General features: G+C 35.1%; 2 protein-coding genes across 4 annotated transcripts; both read right to left on the bottom strand.

Moving 5' to 3' along the window:
* Positions 1–1,510: 1,510 nt before the first annotated feature.
* On the bottom strand, positions 1,511–8,752 carry LOC127787925 (short integuments 2, mitochondrial). 3 transcript variants are annotated; one of them, XM_052315997.1, is made up of 8 exons: positions 8,440–8,752; positions 8,195–8,299; positions 8,022–8,099; positions 7,395–7,536; positions 7,195–7,265; positions 6,298–6,394; positions 5,542–5,759; positions 1,511–1,912 (listed from the first exon to the last, which is right to left on the bottom strand). In XM_052315997.1, the coding sequence occupies exons 1-8, from the start codon at positions 8,587–8,589 to the stop codon at positions 1,658–1,660; spliced, it is 1,116 nt and encodes a 371-aa protein (XP_052171957.1). In that variant the 5' UTR covers positions 8,590–8,752; the 3' UTR covers positions 1,511–1,657. The 3 variants fall into 3 exon arrangements, with proteins under 3 accessions (XP_052171957.1, XP_052171960.1, XP_052171958.1); XM_052316000.1 differs by having other exon boundaries at positions 7,395–7,506; XM_052315998.1 differs by having other exon boundaries at positions 8,455–8,752.
* Positions 8,753–12,004: 3,252 nt separating this feature from the next.
* On the bottom strand, positions 12,005–13,395 carry LOC127788294 (protein MIZU-KUSSEI 1). Its single transcript, XM_052316426.1, has one exon. It carries the CDS (start codon positions 12,935–12,937, stop codon positions 12,134–12,136), a length of 804 nt encoding a protein of 267 aa, XP_052172386.1. The 5' UTR covers positions 12,938–13,395; the 3' UTR covers positions 12,005–12,133.
* Positions 13,396–19,383: the final 5,988 nt, after the last annotated feature.

Genomic DNA, 19,383 nt, shown 5'->3' with positions numbered 1-19,383 from the left:
GGGCCCTGTAAAACGAATCAGTAAAGTACAACCACTAATTATGACATGTAATATCCTATGCCTAATCTATCATTGGAGTCATGACGCAAGGATAAGGATGTTCGAATGAATAAGAGAATAAATAATTAAAAATGAGATTATATGTCTTAAAAGTTGAGAATGGTTTGTATTAAAAGATAAGATGATTAAGACATAAACAAAATAATTTTGTCATGTGAAGAAAAAAACCGATAGAAGGTTCCTTTATGCAAGTAAATAAAATTGAAGATATTTTTTGGAAAAGAAATGGAAGATGACCTGAAAATTTTTCATAGAATATAATGTACACAATACTAATTCTACAAAAGATATGATCACAACAAAAATTATGAACAAAGACTCATAATAATCCAGACTCGATAATGCTAAGATATTGTGGGGGTCAACATCAGGGTGGGTCCTACATTTTAGGGGTGGCAGAAGGGAGGGACCCTTCAAAGCCCATGAGACTGAAGGGCAACGTTGGGGTATGGACAAAAGAAAACAATGATGTCTGAATGAATGAAATGAATGCATCATGGGAATAGAAGATCCCCCATTTGCAATAGACAAACCAGTCTCACAGGAAGAAGGCTATACTTTTAGGAAGAAGTGGAAGCAACAGTGGGGCAAGTGAGAAATGACACGTCATGTCAACAAAATTAATGAGTTGGCGGAGAAGAGCCTTCACTGTCCCTCCTCCATAATGGCCACTTTGTTTATTTGGAGTTGAGAGGTAGAAACAAAAGATATTCTTATTTGTAGATCAATCAAAAAGATTGCCAAAATAATGTACTAGGAATAATTTTATAATTATAAACTATATTAGTGAGTGTTTTTTCATTCCCAATATATAGTTCTAATAAACTATATCATTCTATATGTAATTTCTATTTACATATAATTACCCTACTTGATGTTAGATTGAAAGAGCACCATGAACATGATTTTATTGCAAGTCAGGACAGGCATTAACAAGAAAAAGGGCCCCCAATGGAAGTGAGGTTTTTGCAGCCTGGTTTGGAGGTACTGGCATTATTTACAAAGGCCATAGGGGCCCAGGGGAAGAGGCTGAAGGCTTTGCTGCAACATAATATGTCCATGCAGCCAAAGTACCCCCACCCTGTCAGCCTCTGCAAAGGGCATCCACTCACAGCCCTGACACTAAATTTTCTGTCCCGCGCATCATAATAAGCCAATCTCACTAACAGATTTGTTATGCATCCAACTACGGGGTCCATCCCACCAAAGGGAAAAGCAAAACAAAAATAAGATGGTCCCCATTAAGTTACAGCCTGGGGTAGTATTGGTGAAATAGTCAGGAAACTCAATAGCAAGCCCAAGGGCTTAGGCTAATAAAAGGGACATCTCAATGCATAAGACTTCTCGTTTTGCGGCTTAGGCTGATAAAAGGGAAATCTCAATGCACGAGACCTCTCGCTTTGCGAGGGCCATGACAAGAGGGTATCAAGTTCGAGTTGTGACATGAAGGTTTGGCAGATGGTATTCATTTGTTTATCCATTTGTTTAGCAATTCCTCAAGAAGGCAATCTAATGAAAGGAAATATGCTGTAGATGTTATCATAGTACAACATGGGCAATAATTCATTAAACTGAGAATCTACATGGCAAGGAGATTTCAAGATACAGAATCAGAGTGATTGGGCACTTCGTCAAGGATGAAAGGACCAAGCTTACCTGTCCTAAACAATGTCAAGAACTTCTTTGATACCATTGTGCGAGCCTCCGATGCCTTGTTAGGTATCTTCAGTGCCTTCTGAAGAGCTTGAAACTGCTTCTCTATGAGATGCTCCAAGTCAGTTTCATCTTCCAGACTACCATTGAATTCTGAGAGACTTACAAAAAGTGTGCGTTGCACTTCAGTAACTAGATCCTGCAGATAACACATTCAGAAAGATGAGGTTATAGAGTGAACAAGAAATATAGCAAACCAAGGACAAGTAAGCATAATTGAGTAAGCAGATACTTAGCCAAAACACGAAAGCAGTGCACATGAAGAAAAATATAGAGTTCAACACTATTCTGTCGTGTTTGAGTAAGCATAAAACTTTCCTTCCAGCATTATTGACATTATATCATATACAAAAAATGCAAATTTACAGGGAATTTTCATCTAGAATGATGTGGCTTATTAATGACCATATATTGAGATGAAAACACCCTTCAATGTGGCTCATAATTGCAACACATTATTCTGGTTACGTTTGCTGTATGAAAATTCTGTAAGGATGTTATTTTTCTTATATCATAACAGAAATCTGGGATATTCAGCCTGTCAATAAAGTCAGTTATCAGCCTATAAGCTTCCGGGATGAGTAAGACTATTCTCTGCTTAAGTCTTCTTGAGGTTGAAAGTAAAGTACCTTCCAATACACCCTATTTCCAAACTGAGTCGAAGAGGAACAAAGGGATGTGTCATGGACCCAGGGTTCATGACAGGGTTTAAAAGGTAATTGGGAGAATCTGGAGAGCTGAGATCAAGAACAGAAAGAGTTGGGGGAAGAATTGGACAGAAAGAGGGAAGTAATGGACAGAACAGAGAGAGATCAGAGGGAAAATGAGAGAGAATTGATGGGAGGGAAATGAGGGAATTCAGTTCATTCAAAATAAAATAACTGCCTCTGAAACCAGAACGAACAGTCTTGAAGGTTCCATAGAATGACTCTGACTATTTGGCAATCCTCAAACAACTAGGTATACAAATTATAGGAGCTGAACAAACTAGGTCTCCCCACTCTAGTTAGTCTAGTGGTCTACCTAAGGGTGGGAATCAAATAGTTTGACCCATTAGAGTACTCAAAGGATGAAGAAGAAAGTGAATATTTTGAGGGAAAAGCTCAACATGCCCATATGGTTAAGGTGTATGCTAACCGAGCCCATAGATAGTGATAAGTGAAAGCGCATCAGTATTGTTCAAACATGAATTAAGAGTGGAGAGATGACTTGTAAATTGATCATTGATGAGAGAAGTAACATGAATGTGTTCCTAAATCTGCCGTTACCAAATTGAACCTTAAGATAAAACCACCATCCTAAACTTTTCCAAGTAGCATGGTAAACAAAACAACTTTATTAGTTATTGAGAGATGTCTTGTTCTAATCTAATTCGGTAACTATAGATTTACTGAGCTATGCTACTAATGCATGTTGCCCATATCCTTTTAGGTCACTCATGGCTTATGATTTAAGCGTGGAATATTACAAAAAAGAAAATACCTATTTTTAGTTACAAGGGTAAAAAAAATTACCTTTGACACCTGCTAACTGATATGTAAAGACACTAAGATTTAGTGTCAACTGGCCCCACATTCTCAACCAAAAGCATCTTCACCTCCTAAGCCCATAAGCTTATGAGAAGGATTGTGAAGAACATAACTAATGGGGGTTGCCATGGTAGCTTGGGAGGTAGTTCTTAAGTTCCTTCAAGATCGCTCGAGACTGCTCTCCTTACCCACCTATTAACCTTTTATAATTATGTCCTGTTGTTCAAATACCTAAAGCTTGTTAAAATTTTCACCCAACACAATCATGATTTGCATGTTGAGATTAAGCAAAAAATTGCGATGAGTAATACTGTTGTCTTGATGCTGAGATAATTGTTTCATCTCACAGAAGCTTTCCAAAATTCTTAATATGCTAGAAAGGTCATCCTAATTCGACTACTAATTGGTTTATTAAAGCTGCCTTTCAATTCTTCAACCTGGAGCTCCCTAGGAAGTCCTTGCAGTATAACTTGCCAAAGAAAAGTTCTTTTCAGACTGAAGAGAATGATAGACAACTTAAATTTAAAAAATTGACAATTTTAGGAAGTTTACTTTTAAGTTTGGGTAAATCAAAGCAGGGCACAGAATATGAAATTAGCATTTGATAATTTGATTGTAATTTTTAATCTAAATCTTAAATATTTCCTTTTCCTAAATAAGTTTTGTTAATACCCTACATAAACAATTCTTATTGTATTCTAGAGGCAGCTTTTGGAGATTGATTACTGACTACGAAAATTTGTTTTCAGTTGAGATTGATTTTGAGATTTGTTCCAAGAATGTTGTAGGGTTTGAGATTTGTTGTCAACTTTGTCCCACATGGCACAGCAGAGATTGCAGCATTCAAAGCTCTTTTTTTTTTTTTACTCTCTCCCTCTCTTTGGGTGGGGGGGACACCAGTCGTGTGACTCAAATCAGTCTGACATGTCTCACAAATCCACCCACAAATCTTATGACACAAACATCCTCAATAATTAGAAAAACAATGTGTCACGCACCTAGGTTTAGCCTAGGGTTTGTAAGGGAATTTAGAAGGAATCGAGGGAGAGAAGGCAGAAATGGAGTGAGAAACAGAACACAGAGAGAGAGGGGGAGGGAGAACAGAGGAGACCGAGAGAGAGAAATGTAGAGAGAGAAGACTGAATTCAAAATATCATTCCACAATGCCATTCTCTACCTTCTCTAGCCTATTTATAGGCTGTCTAGGCTTCCGGTTATGAGAACTGAAAGGTACAAACAGGTAAGAAGCAAAGTACAACACCTAACTAATTAACATGTAATATACTATGACTACTATGCCCTTGTGGTCATGACACAATGATACAATTTTGGAAAAAAAAAATTCCATACTTGAAATGGATTGAATGTCCCAGAGAATCAAGAACATCATATTCATGTCAATGACATGCGGACAAAACGTCCAGTGTCACTCATTCACAAAATGTCAGTCTTGTGACTCAAACCAGTCTGACATGTCTCCAAATCCTCCCACAAATCTTGTGACAAAATAATCCTCAATAATTAGAAAATTGATGACACAATTTCAGAAAGTATTTTTTTCCCATAGTTGAATTGGATTCAATGTCCCAAAGAATCAAGAGCATCATATTAACGTCAAGGACATCCAGACAAAAGGCCTAGTGTTGCTCCTTCACAAAATGTTCAGGGACTGACGCAAAATAACTTTCCATCAATTGTTTAATTGGAACAGCCAATGTAGATACAGATCAGGGAACTAAAAATGAGCAGAAACTGTTGTAAGTAGGTAAGAAGAAAGAATTTATCCGTCACAACTCACAAGTTTTTTTAACAAACTAAACATAAACTAATGATAAAAGCAATATAATCCTACAAAAGAATAAGTGACCACAGAAGTTACAGTCATCACCAGCAAGTTCACTCATATCGTCTACTTGAAGATATCAAAAAATAAAATTCAGCACTGACATGTTTTGCCAGGAAGTTCTAATATTTGTCATATCTTATCTAATTACGTAATTAAACAAGAAAAATGAAATGAAAAGGCATGACACCGGCTATACTTGTGTAATATCATTTTGTGTGTGTGTGTGTGTGTTGGTGGTTGGGGGGGGAGGACCTTTAACTACAACAACCATACAGGATGGCGTAAAATAAGAGAAATTATTGGGTTCAGACGTTCAGACATTTTGAGTATTTTGGCATTTCTTTTCAAATTTCCTTGGCCTCGCATCACAAGAATTGCTAAATCCTAGATTACCTCGATGTAGTGCACGTCAGATCTATCTATGGGCTTCCTCTGTTTTGGTAGAAGATCCTTCAGATTGAACTCATGTTTCCCATCAGGTTCACGCAGATGCCCCTCGATTCTTCTATCAGCTAGGTGCTTCCAATGGAGGGGAGTGCCTCGAGTATTTAAAACTGCTAGCAGGTACTGAGCAATCCTTTCCTCACCTACCACTGAATCTTTCACGGATCCTGCAGGTTATTTGCATGCTCTATAAGTACTACCATATGGATAAACACTAACTCATATGGAACATCTAAAGAAATTATGAAAGCGTTCGGCAACAAAATTGACAATTAAAAGACAATCTCGGCCCTGATGTTTGGCCACTATACAAGATCATAAGATAACTATTACACTACTTATGCTCCAGCAAATTTGCAAATAAATAAACAAAACTTCACAGAAATCCATTAACACAAAGCTTTTGAGAAATATTTAACTATGAAAATGCATGCAGGAGTTCTTTCCAGTGATGCTTTAAAAGAATTATTAGGTGATACAGAGAACTGTTCTTTCCTGTTAGCTGAATTCCCACAACTATAGACACATATCCCTGATATAGCATATTTATATATGGTTAACTTAAATATTAAACATTACATGTTCAGAAGGCATATCAGAGGATCAAATTTATTGAAAGAGCAGTATTTTGACAGATTACACACAACAGATAGAGAAGGAGAACTCTTTAACTTTTGAGAATATAAACATCAAAAAAGAGTACACCTGCTAGAGCTAGCTTCAGCCCTGTTTCTACGTCTGGGATACTTGGAACCAACACTCCTGGTGTGTCCAAAACATATATACTAGGCTTATGGGCAATCTGTGGACATCAATAAATCGAAGTTAGCACAAAAATCATTGCTCAGCTCATAATTTAATATAAGCTGGGGCAATATTATAACAAAATATCATGACAACAAATTAAGGCACAGAGTGTCAAATGCTACCATGAAATAACATGACCATCCAATAAAGTGGTCAGCGAAATAGTAGTAACTCTATTCCAAATTTTTAGAAATGGCCTAGACCATCAGTGACATGAGTTATAAAGGCCTTAGAGAAAATAAGGCCATAGATACAAAAAATGGCAAGCTATAATTCAGGTAGCCAATCATACTGGGATTAAAGCCTGATATGTTGTTGTATCCTGACTCATCAACTTTCCGAAGCTATAGATACTGATATTGTTAACAGGGCCAATAACAATTCATTCACTCTAGCAACTAATGAGTAATAGTCCGAAACCAATTCTGAGAGGCAAGGAACCAAACAAAAGAACAATAAAGGTGATCGACATCAATATTTATTGACAAGTTAGACTTTCAATGGTACCATTAGTTTTATTTGTTTAGCATTAAACAACTGATTTAAAGATGAAAGATAGATTGTCAATATGAAGTTTGAAATGCGTTCTACATACTCAGCTGTCAGTACTGGCAACAATTAAAATCTGGTGTAGTAAGAGGCCAACATAGTCATTTACTTTACCACAAACACGAGTTTACTTTCAAATCACTATTGACTAAATTCCTTCCTCCAAAACTGAAACAGTATGTTTTGCAATCAAGAAAAGTTGAACAAAAAATAAGAAAACTAAAACACCCTAAAGAAAAAACCAACCTTATATCCAGCAATATCTTGGGTAACACCAGGCAGCGGACCCACTACAGCACGCTTTACCTTCTCCTGCACTAAGGAAAATATAAAAATTAAAATCACCCAATGTAACTTTCTCCAATACCAGGGACAAAAAGAGTTGGGATATCCCTAATCATGAATTGAGACCAAGAACTATAATACAAACTCTGTAAACATCTTACCAGGAAAGCGTGATGATGCAATTTGATGAATGGAATTGATTAAAGCCGATTTGCCAACATTAGGAACACCAACCACCATAACAAGGAGTGTAGGTTCCCTAACAATAACCTCCTTCAATTTGAACTCCACAAGATCAAGAAGCTGTCAACAAGAACCAGGAATCAGAACATCATGAAACAAGAAGAGAGAGTACAGAGTAAAAGCTAAAGAATTAAAAAAACCAGTACTCATGTAAACAACAATAACATCTCATCATCGTCAATTACACCTTATCCTTACCAAGTTAGTGTTGGTGGCACGACATTTATAATGTCAATTGACTTCTAAAAGTCACATTACCTACAAATACATGCAAAAGAATGTGGTAAATTTTTATGGCTGATGCCCTTCCTAAAGCAACCCTCTAGAAAGGAATGATGAGAGTAAGTTCCAACACCATATAACATGAGCATTAATCTTGCAGAGTTAGTTAACAGTATACAAACCACAAAGTTTGAGCCAAAAATCCATAAAATTTCAAAACAAACAGATACTCACAGTGCTTAAACCACAATACATAAAACGGCAACCATTTCAGAACCATGAAAAAACAACAATGCCATAACTAGAACACTGTTAAGGCTGACCTTCTTAACAGAACTTTTGCTGTGAGCATTGATGGGAAGGCAATCCTGCTTGCACGTATCAAAATAACGAATCCATTTCTGCAAAAGTCAAACCACAAAATTGGAGCTCATGGATACCATTGGAGCTTCAAAACGCAATAATATTGAGAGAGAGAAAGAGAGAGATTATAAACATGGATAATATTGGGATTGGCCAAATCCTTCTTGTTGAGAGCGATGACGCGCCTTTTGCCGGATAGCATTGGTTGGAGGTCTTCGTTTGCAGAGGACAATGGTATCTGTCATTGCGTGCCAAAGAAAAAGTGAATTTCTAAGAAGAGAAAAATATATATATACTAATATACATACATATATATATAGAGAGAGAGAGAGAGAGAGAGAAGAGAGAGTAGGGCTTAGAGGGGGGATATATAGATACGCGAGCATCGCGCACTTCGATGACGAGATCGGACAGCTTGAGGCGGTGGCGGATGGCGCGAGTGGCGGCGGCCATGTGGCCGGGGAACCAGTTGATGGCGCCGCCGCCTTTGTTGAACGCCATCTCTCCCAGCCCCTTCTTCACTATCATCTCTCCCTCTCTCTGTCTCTCTCTCTCTCCGGAGGAAGGAGGCCAGGTCAGAGATGAATGGAAAGAGTAGAAAAACTATTTAACAGTATAAACAAAAACAACGAAGAAATTGTTCGTTAGTTCCATTGATTCTCTCTCTGAACTGAAACTGGAAGACAGTGAACTGACGATGATGATGGAGGAGGAGAAAACTGAAAAAAAGAGGTGTAAAATGGGCCAAGCTTTTTGGGCCAGGCCTGCAACGTACTTCATGTCCGGCCCAGCACGGCTCTATTTAGGATAGCAATGGAGAGAGTTTGGATCAGGGCCCAAGGCACTCCAATAAATAATACCTTTTGGATATTTTATTTTAAAAAATAAAAATTTATCATATGAATAATATTTAAATTTACCACAATTTAAAAGACATAAAATACATATTAAAATATTTATAATTATAAAAATAATTCTATCAACATTATTTTAAATAAATATTTATATAAAAAAACATACATTAAAAGAAAATTAGAGATGGAGCCTCAAAATTCAGGGGGTATATATGGCAAAAAACTCAAAGTTCAAGGGTATACAATCAATTTTCTTAATATTGTTAATAGTAAATAGGTGTTATGAATAATTTTAAAAATTTTAAAGATTAATAGAGTGAATTTTAAAATTCAAGAGATAAAGTTATATGTCCGAGCAAAGTACGGGAATAAATAAAGTTGTATGATCAATTTATCCTATTTTTCCATGTGGTTGTTAAATGCTTCTCAGGTTGCTTGTTGCCTCTATAATTTAATCAATACACCATCTTTACTTTTAGTTGAGAAATACCCATTTATTATGAATAAGGATGATACTATAATGTCAATAATCAATATCTAGGTTGGCCCATTCTCAACCCAGTCTATGAGAAGAGCCTCGAATTGGCCTAGCATTTAGGCATTTTTGTACCTCAACAGCCTGTCATAAGCCCTCGATTGCCCAAGCGAAATAAATCTCGGATCTTATTCGCGAGTTAGTCTTGCTTAGAATTGAACTCTAAAACCTTATTTGTTCATTATAATCCCGGAAAGACCTTGGGATAGTCATTTCTTAAATCTTAGGAAAATAGCCTAAAATGATGGCCCTAATCCTCTTGATCAATCTAGGATAATGATTCTTATATGCTCTTGAACAAAGAGACTTGATCATGAGCCAACTCTCTCTACTGCGAGCATTTAACTATTATCTTCTCCAGCTATTGCCTTATTGCTATCAAGCTCCATTGTTTCCTTTCACTTTTTGTCAGCTTAGACATTGGAGTGATTTTCTCTACAAATCTTGAGGCAGTTTCATCTCCTTTTTTATTGTAGGTTAGTAATGACTCAATACTTCATTTATGATTTGAATAGTACAATACATTCCCTTTTTATTAAATATATTGGTCATCACCATGGGCGGATGTAGGGGAGGCTAGCACGGGCTTCAGTTAAACAACAATAATTTATATTATATATATATATATGTATAAAAATTTAGACAAAGCCCCAACTGAATATTAATATAGTCCAGTCCTAAAACTCTCCCTACATCCGCCCCTCGTCGTCACTTTATAGTATCATCATATCCATTGATATATATCTCATAATTTGGAATGTGAATGAGGAACAAATTATGAGAATTAAGGAGAAAGGAAAACAAATTGTGGGGATAGGAAAGAGTACTATTAATTGCCAATCATATCCAAGGGAAAATGATATTGTTATAGAATCTTTAATCTAAGAGTGTCACTTAATGGTGTACTAATGATATCTTAAAATGAATTAAAAAATTATAATTTTTAAATATTATTTATTTTTTATAATGGTATCTAAAACCGATTACCACGTATCTATATTAATGTGAAAACCTATAAGAAAAAAGACAACTAATTTCATGGGATAACTTCATGTGCTCAAATTAGTTGAATAAATGAGCAATGAATGTGTAACAAGCATTAAAAGTCCGTTGGTTTATTTATAGAGGGTATTGACTTTTATATAAGTAAAATATATCAAGATACTTGAAGTTATCATTAAGATTCCCAAACTCGATTACCTTAAGTCGGAGGGGAGTTCATCAGATCGAATAGAGATAATATTCGACTCAAATTCTCTAAAGATGAAACACACCGGGATACTTGAAGTTATCTCATGCTAATGAATAATTCATTGGACGGAATGGTCTTAATTATCTCGAATTGGCAACGAATCCGTCAAGCTAGAATTGTCCCCAAGTGTTTCGACTCCAATTATCTTACATCGGGTTCTCCATAAATCAAATTCTGGTATTTATCCTTCAAATTTAAACTTTTGTGGTGCCTATCATCAATTTTGTTTAAATTTTATTTTCTAATAAAAGAATATGAAATAGCTATATTAATTTGTATAAAAAATATGTTTATTTGAGCTTCACTTATTATCACGCAAAAAATTTTTTGTTAAATATTTTACATATTTTTCAGTGTTTAGATAGCAAAAAATAAGAAACTATTTTTTAAATAAGATAAAAACATATTTTTATCTTATGTATTAATATTTGTCTTATATTTAATTTTCTTAAAATAAAAAATTCCTTTTAAGTAGTAGTATTACCTAGATCGTACCTGTCAAATCAAGTCTGGCCCATTTCAGAAAGCCCAAAGATCGCCCGACCCATGACTTGATCTCCGCTTAACTTCAGCCCGCAGTAATCATCATTACCACTACATGATGGATACTCTCACGCTCACTCTAGATCTCATCCTCATTAATGACATATTCCATTCATATTTAATAAAGGTCTTATCGACACCATGCAACTGTCAAGGAGTCTTGTCGACGCCAAATATCTAGTCTCATCACCTTGAAACACCCGATACAAGCATGCATGCAGAAGAATCTCTCATCCTTCTACATAAATTAGCTTTATCAAGAGTCAAAATATGTTCTTTTCAAGCCTACTGATACTCTGTCACTTTAATCTCTTACTTGTTTGAGTGTCGAAGTATTTGTAAGTGTCAGTCACCTCAACCGAGCCAGTCGCCAAAGTCCATTCCCTGCTGTTGCAAACTCATGCCCGACCACCCCTTTGGGCCGAAAGGAACATTACTTATGTCTCGTCACTGCTTGTGCATTTCACGTTTTTAAATTATTCTTAATTAATGCTTAATAATTTTATTTTAAAAAATAAAAATATCTAATAAAAACGTTTTAAAAATTTAGAGTGTGCTACGATAAATTATAAAAATATTTATAAAAGCATGTTGCTGGTGCAATCCGGCGTGCCAAGGGGCTTACGCATCGAGTACAAGTGTGCCACTGCGCTACAGCCACTAATTAAATTATTAAGTTAATAGTATTGTCAACTGCTTTCCCAATTACTAATACCAAGCATGCGTGCTTCTTTCTTTTTAATGATTGATTTTCTCGGCTGCCAAACAGGATATAAATATATATATAAGGTACATGAGTTGTACAGTTTCATAATCACAACACACAAGTCCACTAATTAATCCCACTTTTCATGATTCCCAAACAGCGCCTAACCCGACCGGGGTTGTTCATATCCGGAGCAGGAATATACTGAGCTCCGGCCCGCCATTCCCATCCGGGTTCATCATGTAGAACGCTTCCGAGTCACGGCTACCCACGACCCGCTCGAACCTCGCTCTCATGTACAGCAACTCGCCCTCCGACTCGCTCCGTTTCAGGCAGTCGTCCACCACCGGAATCACGCCGGCCCCGACCGACACGCTCTGGACCGTGCTGAGCACGTGCCAGTCGGACTCGCTGCACGCGCGTGAGTGCGAGTAGCCGCATTTCCGGCCGTTGCAGTACATCGTCCACACGGGCTCCCCGAAGAGCTTCCCCGGCCGGCCGCGGGCAGTCGGCGCCGCCTTCTCGCACTCGAGCGCGATCCGGACAAGGCCCGACGACATTTCCTTGACCAAGGTGGAGGTTGACAGGGCGAGCTCGATGAGTAGGACGGGCTCGGAGCGGGGATCGTCTTGGACGGCAAAGCTGACGTGGCCTCTCCGGTGGCCGAAGAGCGTGCCGGTGACTTTCCGGCCTAGGGAGGGCGTGACGGAGAGGTGGGTGCGGATGGAGAGCCAGCGGCAGGTGGGGAGGATAACCGGGAAGGAGATGAAGCTGAGGAGAGAGCGGAGGAGAGTGGAGAGTCCTCCTCCGCCCCGGGTTTTGAAGGTGGCCTGCGGCGAGTCTTTCCGGACCAGTGGCTTGTTGGAGATGTCTTCTGGGTCTGGGATTAGGGCCGGCGAGGATCTGGTATAGTTTGAGGGTATGATTCTTTTGGTGCCCTTGCAGCTAGTGGTTCTCGCAAGGATGGCGAATTGTTCATGTTGCATGATGGTGGATATATAGAGATTATATATACTGATTTCTTCTGCGACTATATATGCTTTAAACCTCCTTCACACAGATATGCTTACTTGCTTATGATGCTACTACTGGTAAGAGCAACAAATACAATAGAGAGAGAAACAGAGAGATGAGGAGAGATTGAAACTAGGATCTGGATTCCAAATCAACCAACATGTATATATATATATATATACAGTACAGAGAGAGAGAGAGAGTTGAAAACTGTGATGAAGAGGCTACTGGAGCTGGTGTTTGATGTGAACAAGGAGACGAGGGATGGAGAAAGCTCGATCTGATCTTTCCTAACCTGAAGAGACAGAGATGTGATGTGTTGAAGAAGAAGAAAGTCCACAGTAGCTAGCTGGTTTAATGGGGGTGCAGAGAGAGAGGGAGAGAGAGAGAGAGAGAGAGGGCGACAAGGTGATGATAGTGTTGGGAAGTGGCCAATAAAAAGGGAGACGATGGAGGCTTGTGCTGATTATGATCGCGCCATGTCCATGTCAATGTCCATCGCCATCGCCATCGCCATCGCCATCTCCATTCCCACGCACCTTATATTTATATACGCTACGTGCGGGTTCACGCTTACCATTACCATACACTTACAGTTACTGAATTGTGCTTAATTAATCAGTTTTTTCTTTAATTAAAATTATATTATTTTAATCTCACAAAATTTAAATTTAAGATTCCCATTTTTGTAAACAAATAAAAATTTATTATGCGACACCTGTACGGTTATAATTTATTTTTTAATTTTTAGATAAAATTTAAATAAAATTAATTTTCATTTATTGATAAAATTATTTAAAAAATTAATTACTAATTAGATGTCTCGAGCCTAAATTTTATTTTTTTGATAAAATTTATACAAAAATAAGCTTTGGTATAAGTAAGTTTGAATATTCAGTTAGTTCGATAAAAATGTTAAAATTGTAAAAAATCAATCGAACTAACAAAACAAACAAAAAAAATCAAACCAGCAAAAATCCAAAAAATTATAATAAATACAAAAAACTGAACTGATTGAAAAAAAATAAGAAACACCCAAAATCAAAAAACATGAAAAAAAAACCTAAAAATTGAACAAACTGGAAAAATAAAAAAAAAACCCAAAAAAAATTGAAAAAACCAAAAATTTCAATTTTTTTAATACAAAAACTAAATTAAATTAAAATAATTAAAATTATCAAATTTAATAACCGAATTGAACAGACCATTAGCTGAAACAAAGTGAACCGACAATTTAGATTAGTGTAAATCTTTTAAAGCAAATATATAAAAATTATTTTTAAAAAATTATTGACAGAAATTCATAACATAAAATTTTAATATTTGCTTATATAAAAAATTATATTTTAATTTTTCCAATTTCTAAAGAATTATTAATTAATTTGCATAATAATGGCGGGTACCATTACGCTGACTCGTGCGCCTGCTTGATAATCATTGATCTGCAACGGTTTTGAGACACGGGCCCTGCATGATGAGTTGTGTGCACCGTAGTTACGTTGGACCACACACTGCCCTATCTTTCTCTACTTTTATGATGATTGTGTTTTGACCGTTGGATTGGAATCACTACGGCTGGTTGTGGTTTGACGGACGATCGAGACGTAACACCGCACTCACGCGCTCACACCTAAACCGGACGTCCACCCGCCGGCCCACTTATGTTGAACCTCTCTACATATATTTATTAATCCAAATCTAAATATATAATATATTAATATAAACTTATTATTATTATAAGTGTCAAATTTAATTATTTAAATAATATTTTTTCCTATTTTGAATGAACGATTTTTTTTGTCTATAAATAAGAGTCTTTTAACCAAAAAAAAATTATAAAGTTACGATTTAACTTAGCATACACCCGAATGACTATAAAAAAAAATAAAAAAATTAGAAGATTAATACCATCAAGCTGAATTCGTAATTACGACATGAGTCTTTGAAACCATATATTATAAAGTAATGTTATGAGTTATGACAATATCATTAGTTATATAGTGTATTTTTAGGATTATTGTCTTTACGCAGTTCTCCTGTACTCATGTCATTAATTTCGTAAGAAGAGAAAAATTGCAAGCTATTTTTCGGGGAGGACAAGGTTTGAATATACAATCTATCAAGACGACACTAATATATTCTGACTTGACCTTTGCCATCCGAACTGTGCCCTAAGGCGACATGTAGTATAGTCTTATTAAAGGATGTGTTAAGCAAAAGAGACAGCAACTCATTTATCTAAAAAAACTCTTTATTGATAGAGTTTCGTAACATCATTATATCTACCTATACAATTAAATTATTTTTTTGTAAAATGGTAGCATACTTCAATTTTATTATATATATATAAGTTTGATTAATTTATTAAAATAATTATTTTAATGGTTACATTTGAATGGTCCCATTGGTGGCCATCTCCAACCCTCAACCAAAAAAGATTAGATACCTTATAAAATATTTCCTTGGTAGGATCTTATTTTTATTTAATTATAATATCATTTCAATATTTTTATGTTTAGTGGACCTCTATTATCATTGATATATATCCTTCTCTAATCATAGTATTAGTTGCTAGCATATGATCCATTACAACTTTTTATGTGTAGATAGCAACACATAAGTAAACATTTTATATTCAAAAGTAAAAAGGCTTTGTGAATGCATTGATAATTTATGGTAATTTTAGATTTATTTTGAGATTTCAAATAGATAAGATTTGAAGGGTTGAGTTTATTCGAAAAGTTAGTCCAGATTTATAACTGAATCACTCAATCCATTTAAAGGATCAAATTAGATTGTCCACGAGACCTCATATTGGCTATACTAACTCTTTAGTCTATTTATATAAAAGTGTGGTATCCTAAAATCTATATATAACATTTATTAAAAATATTTATTACATAATTCTTGAATATAATAATTGATTTGAGCATTAGACAATTCATTGACATTAGGCTCCGTTCTTGTTTATTATAAACAAAAAAAGTTAGTTTAGAGTCTTCAAATAAATTTAGACTCAAGGATTGCTCGATTATCTCAAAATTTAAAAAAACCCAAAAAGAACACACACAAAAATTAAAGGGGTGATTTGTGTTGAGCACACACAAAAAAATAAAAAAAAATTAATAAAAAGGTCCTTAAGCGACGCTTGATAGTTATAATTTAGATTTTAATAATTTTTTTTGTGAAAGTATTTTTTTAATTTTTAATTAGAATTTTATAACTGAAGATGTCTTGACATTTACATTTAAAAAATTATAATATTTTTTAAAAAATTTAGAAAATATCAAAAAAATGATTTTTTTTAGTTCATAATATAAAATTTAAAATTAAATTTTTCATTTTGAGAAATATAATTATTTAATAAAACTATCATCTGTATGCATTCGGTTGGTCGAATTTTTATATTTTTTTAATTTTTAAATTCAAGTGAGAGACAAGAAAATAAGATGAAAAATAATTTACATTGAAACAATCAATTCTTTAAGACTAAACAAAATTGATCCAATAGATTTTCAAATCGAACAAAATGATAAACTAAAAAAAATTAAATTAATTGAAAAACTTGAAGAAAATCAAAAAAATTAAAAAAATCAAAAAGTCGAAATAACAAAATGTAAAAATTATGTTTTTGATATTTTAGTAGGTTTAATTATTTTAATATTTAAATTAAATTAAATTAATAATTTTAATTGATTCGATTGTCTCAACGTGAAGGTATACTAATGTATGAGTGTCTAATAAAATTTTCATGAGCCCTTGATATAACTTTTTTGTATAAACCTTGTTTGGTGGGAGAGACAGAGCCGACTCAAGATCTAGTGGGGTTCTAGGCGATAATAATTTTTTTTTAAAGGAGAGTGGCATGGTGTATTTTTTGGACTCCTAATTTTTTTTCTTTTTTTTTGGGGGGGGGGGGGGGGGGGGGAATTTTTTGAGAGTGCTTTGTTGTTTGTTTATTTTTCTTTGGGGCCCAGATTTCCTCAGCGGCCTATGCCTTGGGCAGGCCCTGGGGAGAGAGCCACCACTTAACGGCTGCGCGTGGGCGATCCTCCGCCATCCAGCAGCGGTGGAAGGTGACAAGGCTCCCCGGGGGGGAAGGGGGAGGGGTGTGACGGGCATGATAGCGAAAGTCAATGCAAAATAATGTGGGTGAGAGCTGAGAGGCCACTTTGTCCCCATCCTTCTGGAGACGATGATCACCCAAACAAGTCCTTATTATTAAAATACTTGAAAATGCTTAATGATATTATGAATTGACAGCCCCTTAATTATTATTATTTTTTTTAATAAAATAATCGACCGATTTGAAGGGCGGCTCCAAACAAAGCATGCTTTGAACGCCCTGGCCAATTGGGTTGGTGGCCGAACGAATTGACGGCTGAGATTGATTCCGCGGGCGCCACGTGGCCGCCGTTGCCGCCGCTAGCGGACGCCGCTGCCCTTTTCCACTCCACTGTTTACCGTCTCCCCTCCGTCACCAAACCAAGCCCCTCTCTCTCTCTTGATTTTTCAGACTTTATTTATAATTACAGAATTTTTTTTCTAATAAGGAACAATTGACCTCTCCTTAAAAGTATTTTATGTTTAATATTACAATATTTTTATTAAGTAAAAAAAATTTAAAGTTTTGATACATTTATTATCATTCAATTCAAGTGTTTAATACTAAAAACATAATATATTAAATATATTTGTTATCGTTCGAAAACACAATAATAAATTTATTAACTAAAAATATCGTCATCAAGAAGTTTAGACTCTTAAAAAAGTGAACGATCAGACGGCGCAAGTCAATCTCCACACAAACATTATAATGTTTAAGTCGAAATGCTGAAAGCTCAAATATCGTATTCAAAGTCAATATAAAGACATAATTTTTTTTAAATAATGGCTTATCTATTTATCCAAGAGTATGGAACTTTCTAAAATCTATTAGAATTAGGATTTTTAAGAATAGTATTTATCCTAACATTCCGAGATCATTAGAATTAAGATTCTTATAAATAATATATATATTTTTTAGCAAAACTCTCAGAAGAATTTTCAGATATTGAAATTATCTAATTTGCGCTTTGTTCAAGACCCTCCTCCCAAATAAAGGGAAAATTACTCTAGGTTAGAGCTTGGTTATAGTCTTTGAGAGACCCTTACGATCTCCAGGGATTATGATATCAGGAAAACAGTAAGAGATTACGATATCCGAGAGATTATTAGGGCCTCTTGATTTCTAATCTCCCAACTACGATCTCTATGAGGCCGTTTGGTCTCCATATGTTTCCAACTATTATTGGAGAATTTTACATTTTTAACTCCAATAATTATCTTGGATTTTTGTGCCTTTTTTTATGGGTTTTTTTTTACTTATGACAAATGCCCGTTAAAATTTAATATCTAAACATAATACCCTTAAATAATAAATATTTAAACATAATAAATATTTGAGTTAATGGAAGAGAGACTCCACAGATTAAATAATCATGCCATCGGATTAGCTGCTTTAATTATTATTATTGTGATTAATATACTACCGGTGGTTTACATATAACGCGTGCACAATTATATTTTAAAATTATTGAGAAGGCCACTCATACTCATGGTGGTACTCACCCGACCCGATTTAAAGTAGTATTATCCAATTAGTTATTTGAATGGTCATTTACCTTTTGATTTAGGAGTTAATAATGTTATTTAGATGATTAATGTGTTTGAACTGGACAAGTTAGATGGTAGCATATTGTGTCACTAACTCAATTTTAGCTTCTTCTTTTTTTAATGAAATAGTACATAAAAGACCCGAAATCACCATAAGTGAATAGTGGATGAACTCATAATTGTTAGAAATTGATGGGGTTAAATGTCATTCCAAAATGAAGCTGAATATAATAATCTTATTATAATTTTTAAAAGTTTAAGCGATAAATTAATGATCATAACAATGATAACATCTACAACAGTATAAATCCTTTTATATTCTTTTTTGTTTAAAAACATATTAGAAAGTTAATTTATTAGTAGATATTTATGAAGAAAATATCAAAAACAATATTAATTAGGTAAAAGAAAAGATAAAATGTCATTAATAATAATATTTTATTTTAATTTTGAACCACGTTAGTTATCTATTAATAAAATTGTTAAATGTTATTGGTCAACGTGAAAGTTAGTGATAGGTTTGGGCTTTAGGGTCGCCAATGGATGGTGTGCTCAATTTGAGACACCTATTTTGTTGGCGAGTTCTTCTCCTCCACTACAATAACCATTGTTTTCCAAATCTTACAAGAATGTCAGGAGCATATACAGATAATAAGCATTGATAGTCGAAATCCCCTATCGATGGGCATCATCGATATATTCTCTTTCTCTTGTATTGCTATGTATACATCTTCTTTTATAGCTATTTCATCATTGTTCTCAA

Source organism: Diospyros lotus, chromosome 13, assembly GCF_014633365.1.
Source record: "Diospyros lotus cultivar Yz01 chromosome 13, ASM1463336v1, whole genome shotgun sequence".
NCBI classification, from domain to species: Eukaryota; Viridiplantae; Streptophyta; class Magnoliopsida; order Ericales; family Ebenaceae; genus Diospyros; species Diospyros lotus.
This window is presented reverse-complemented; position numbering and strand designations above follow the sequence as displayed.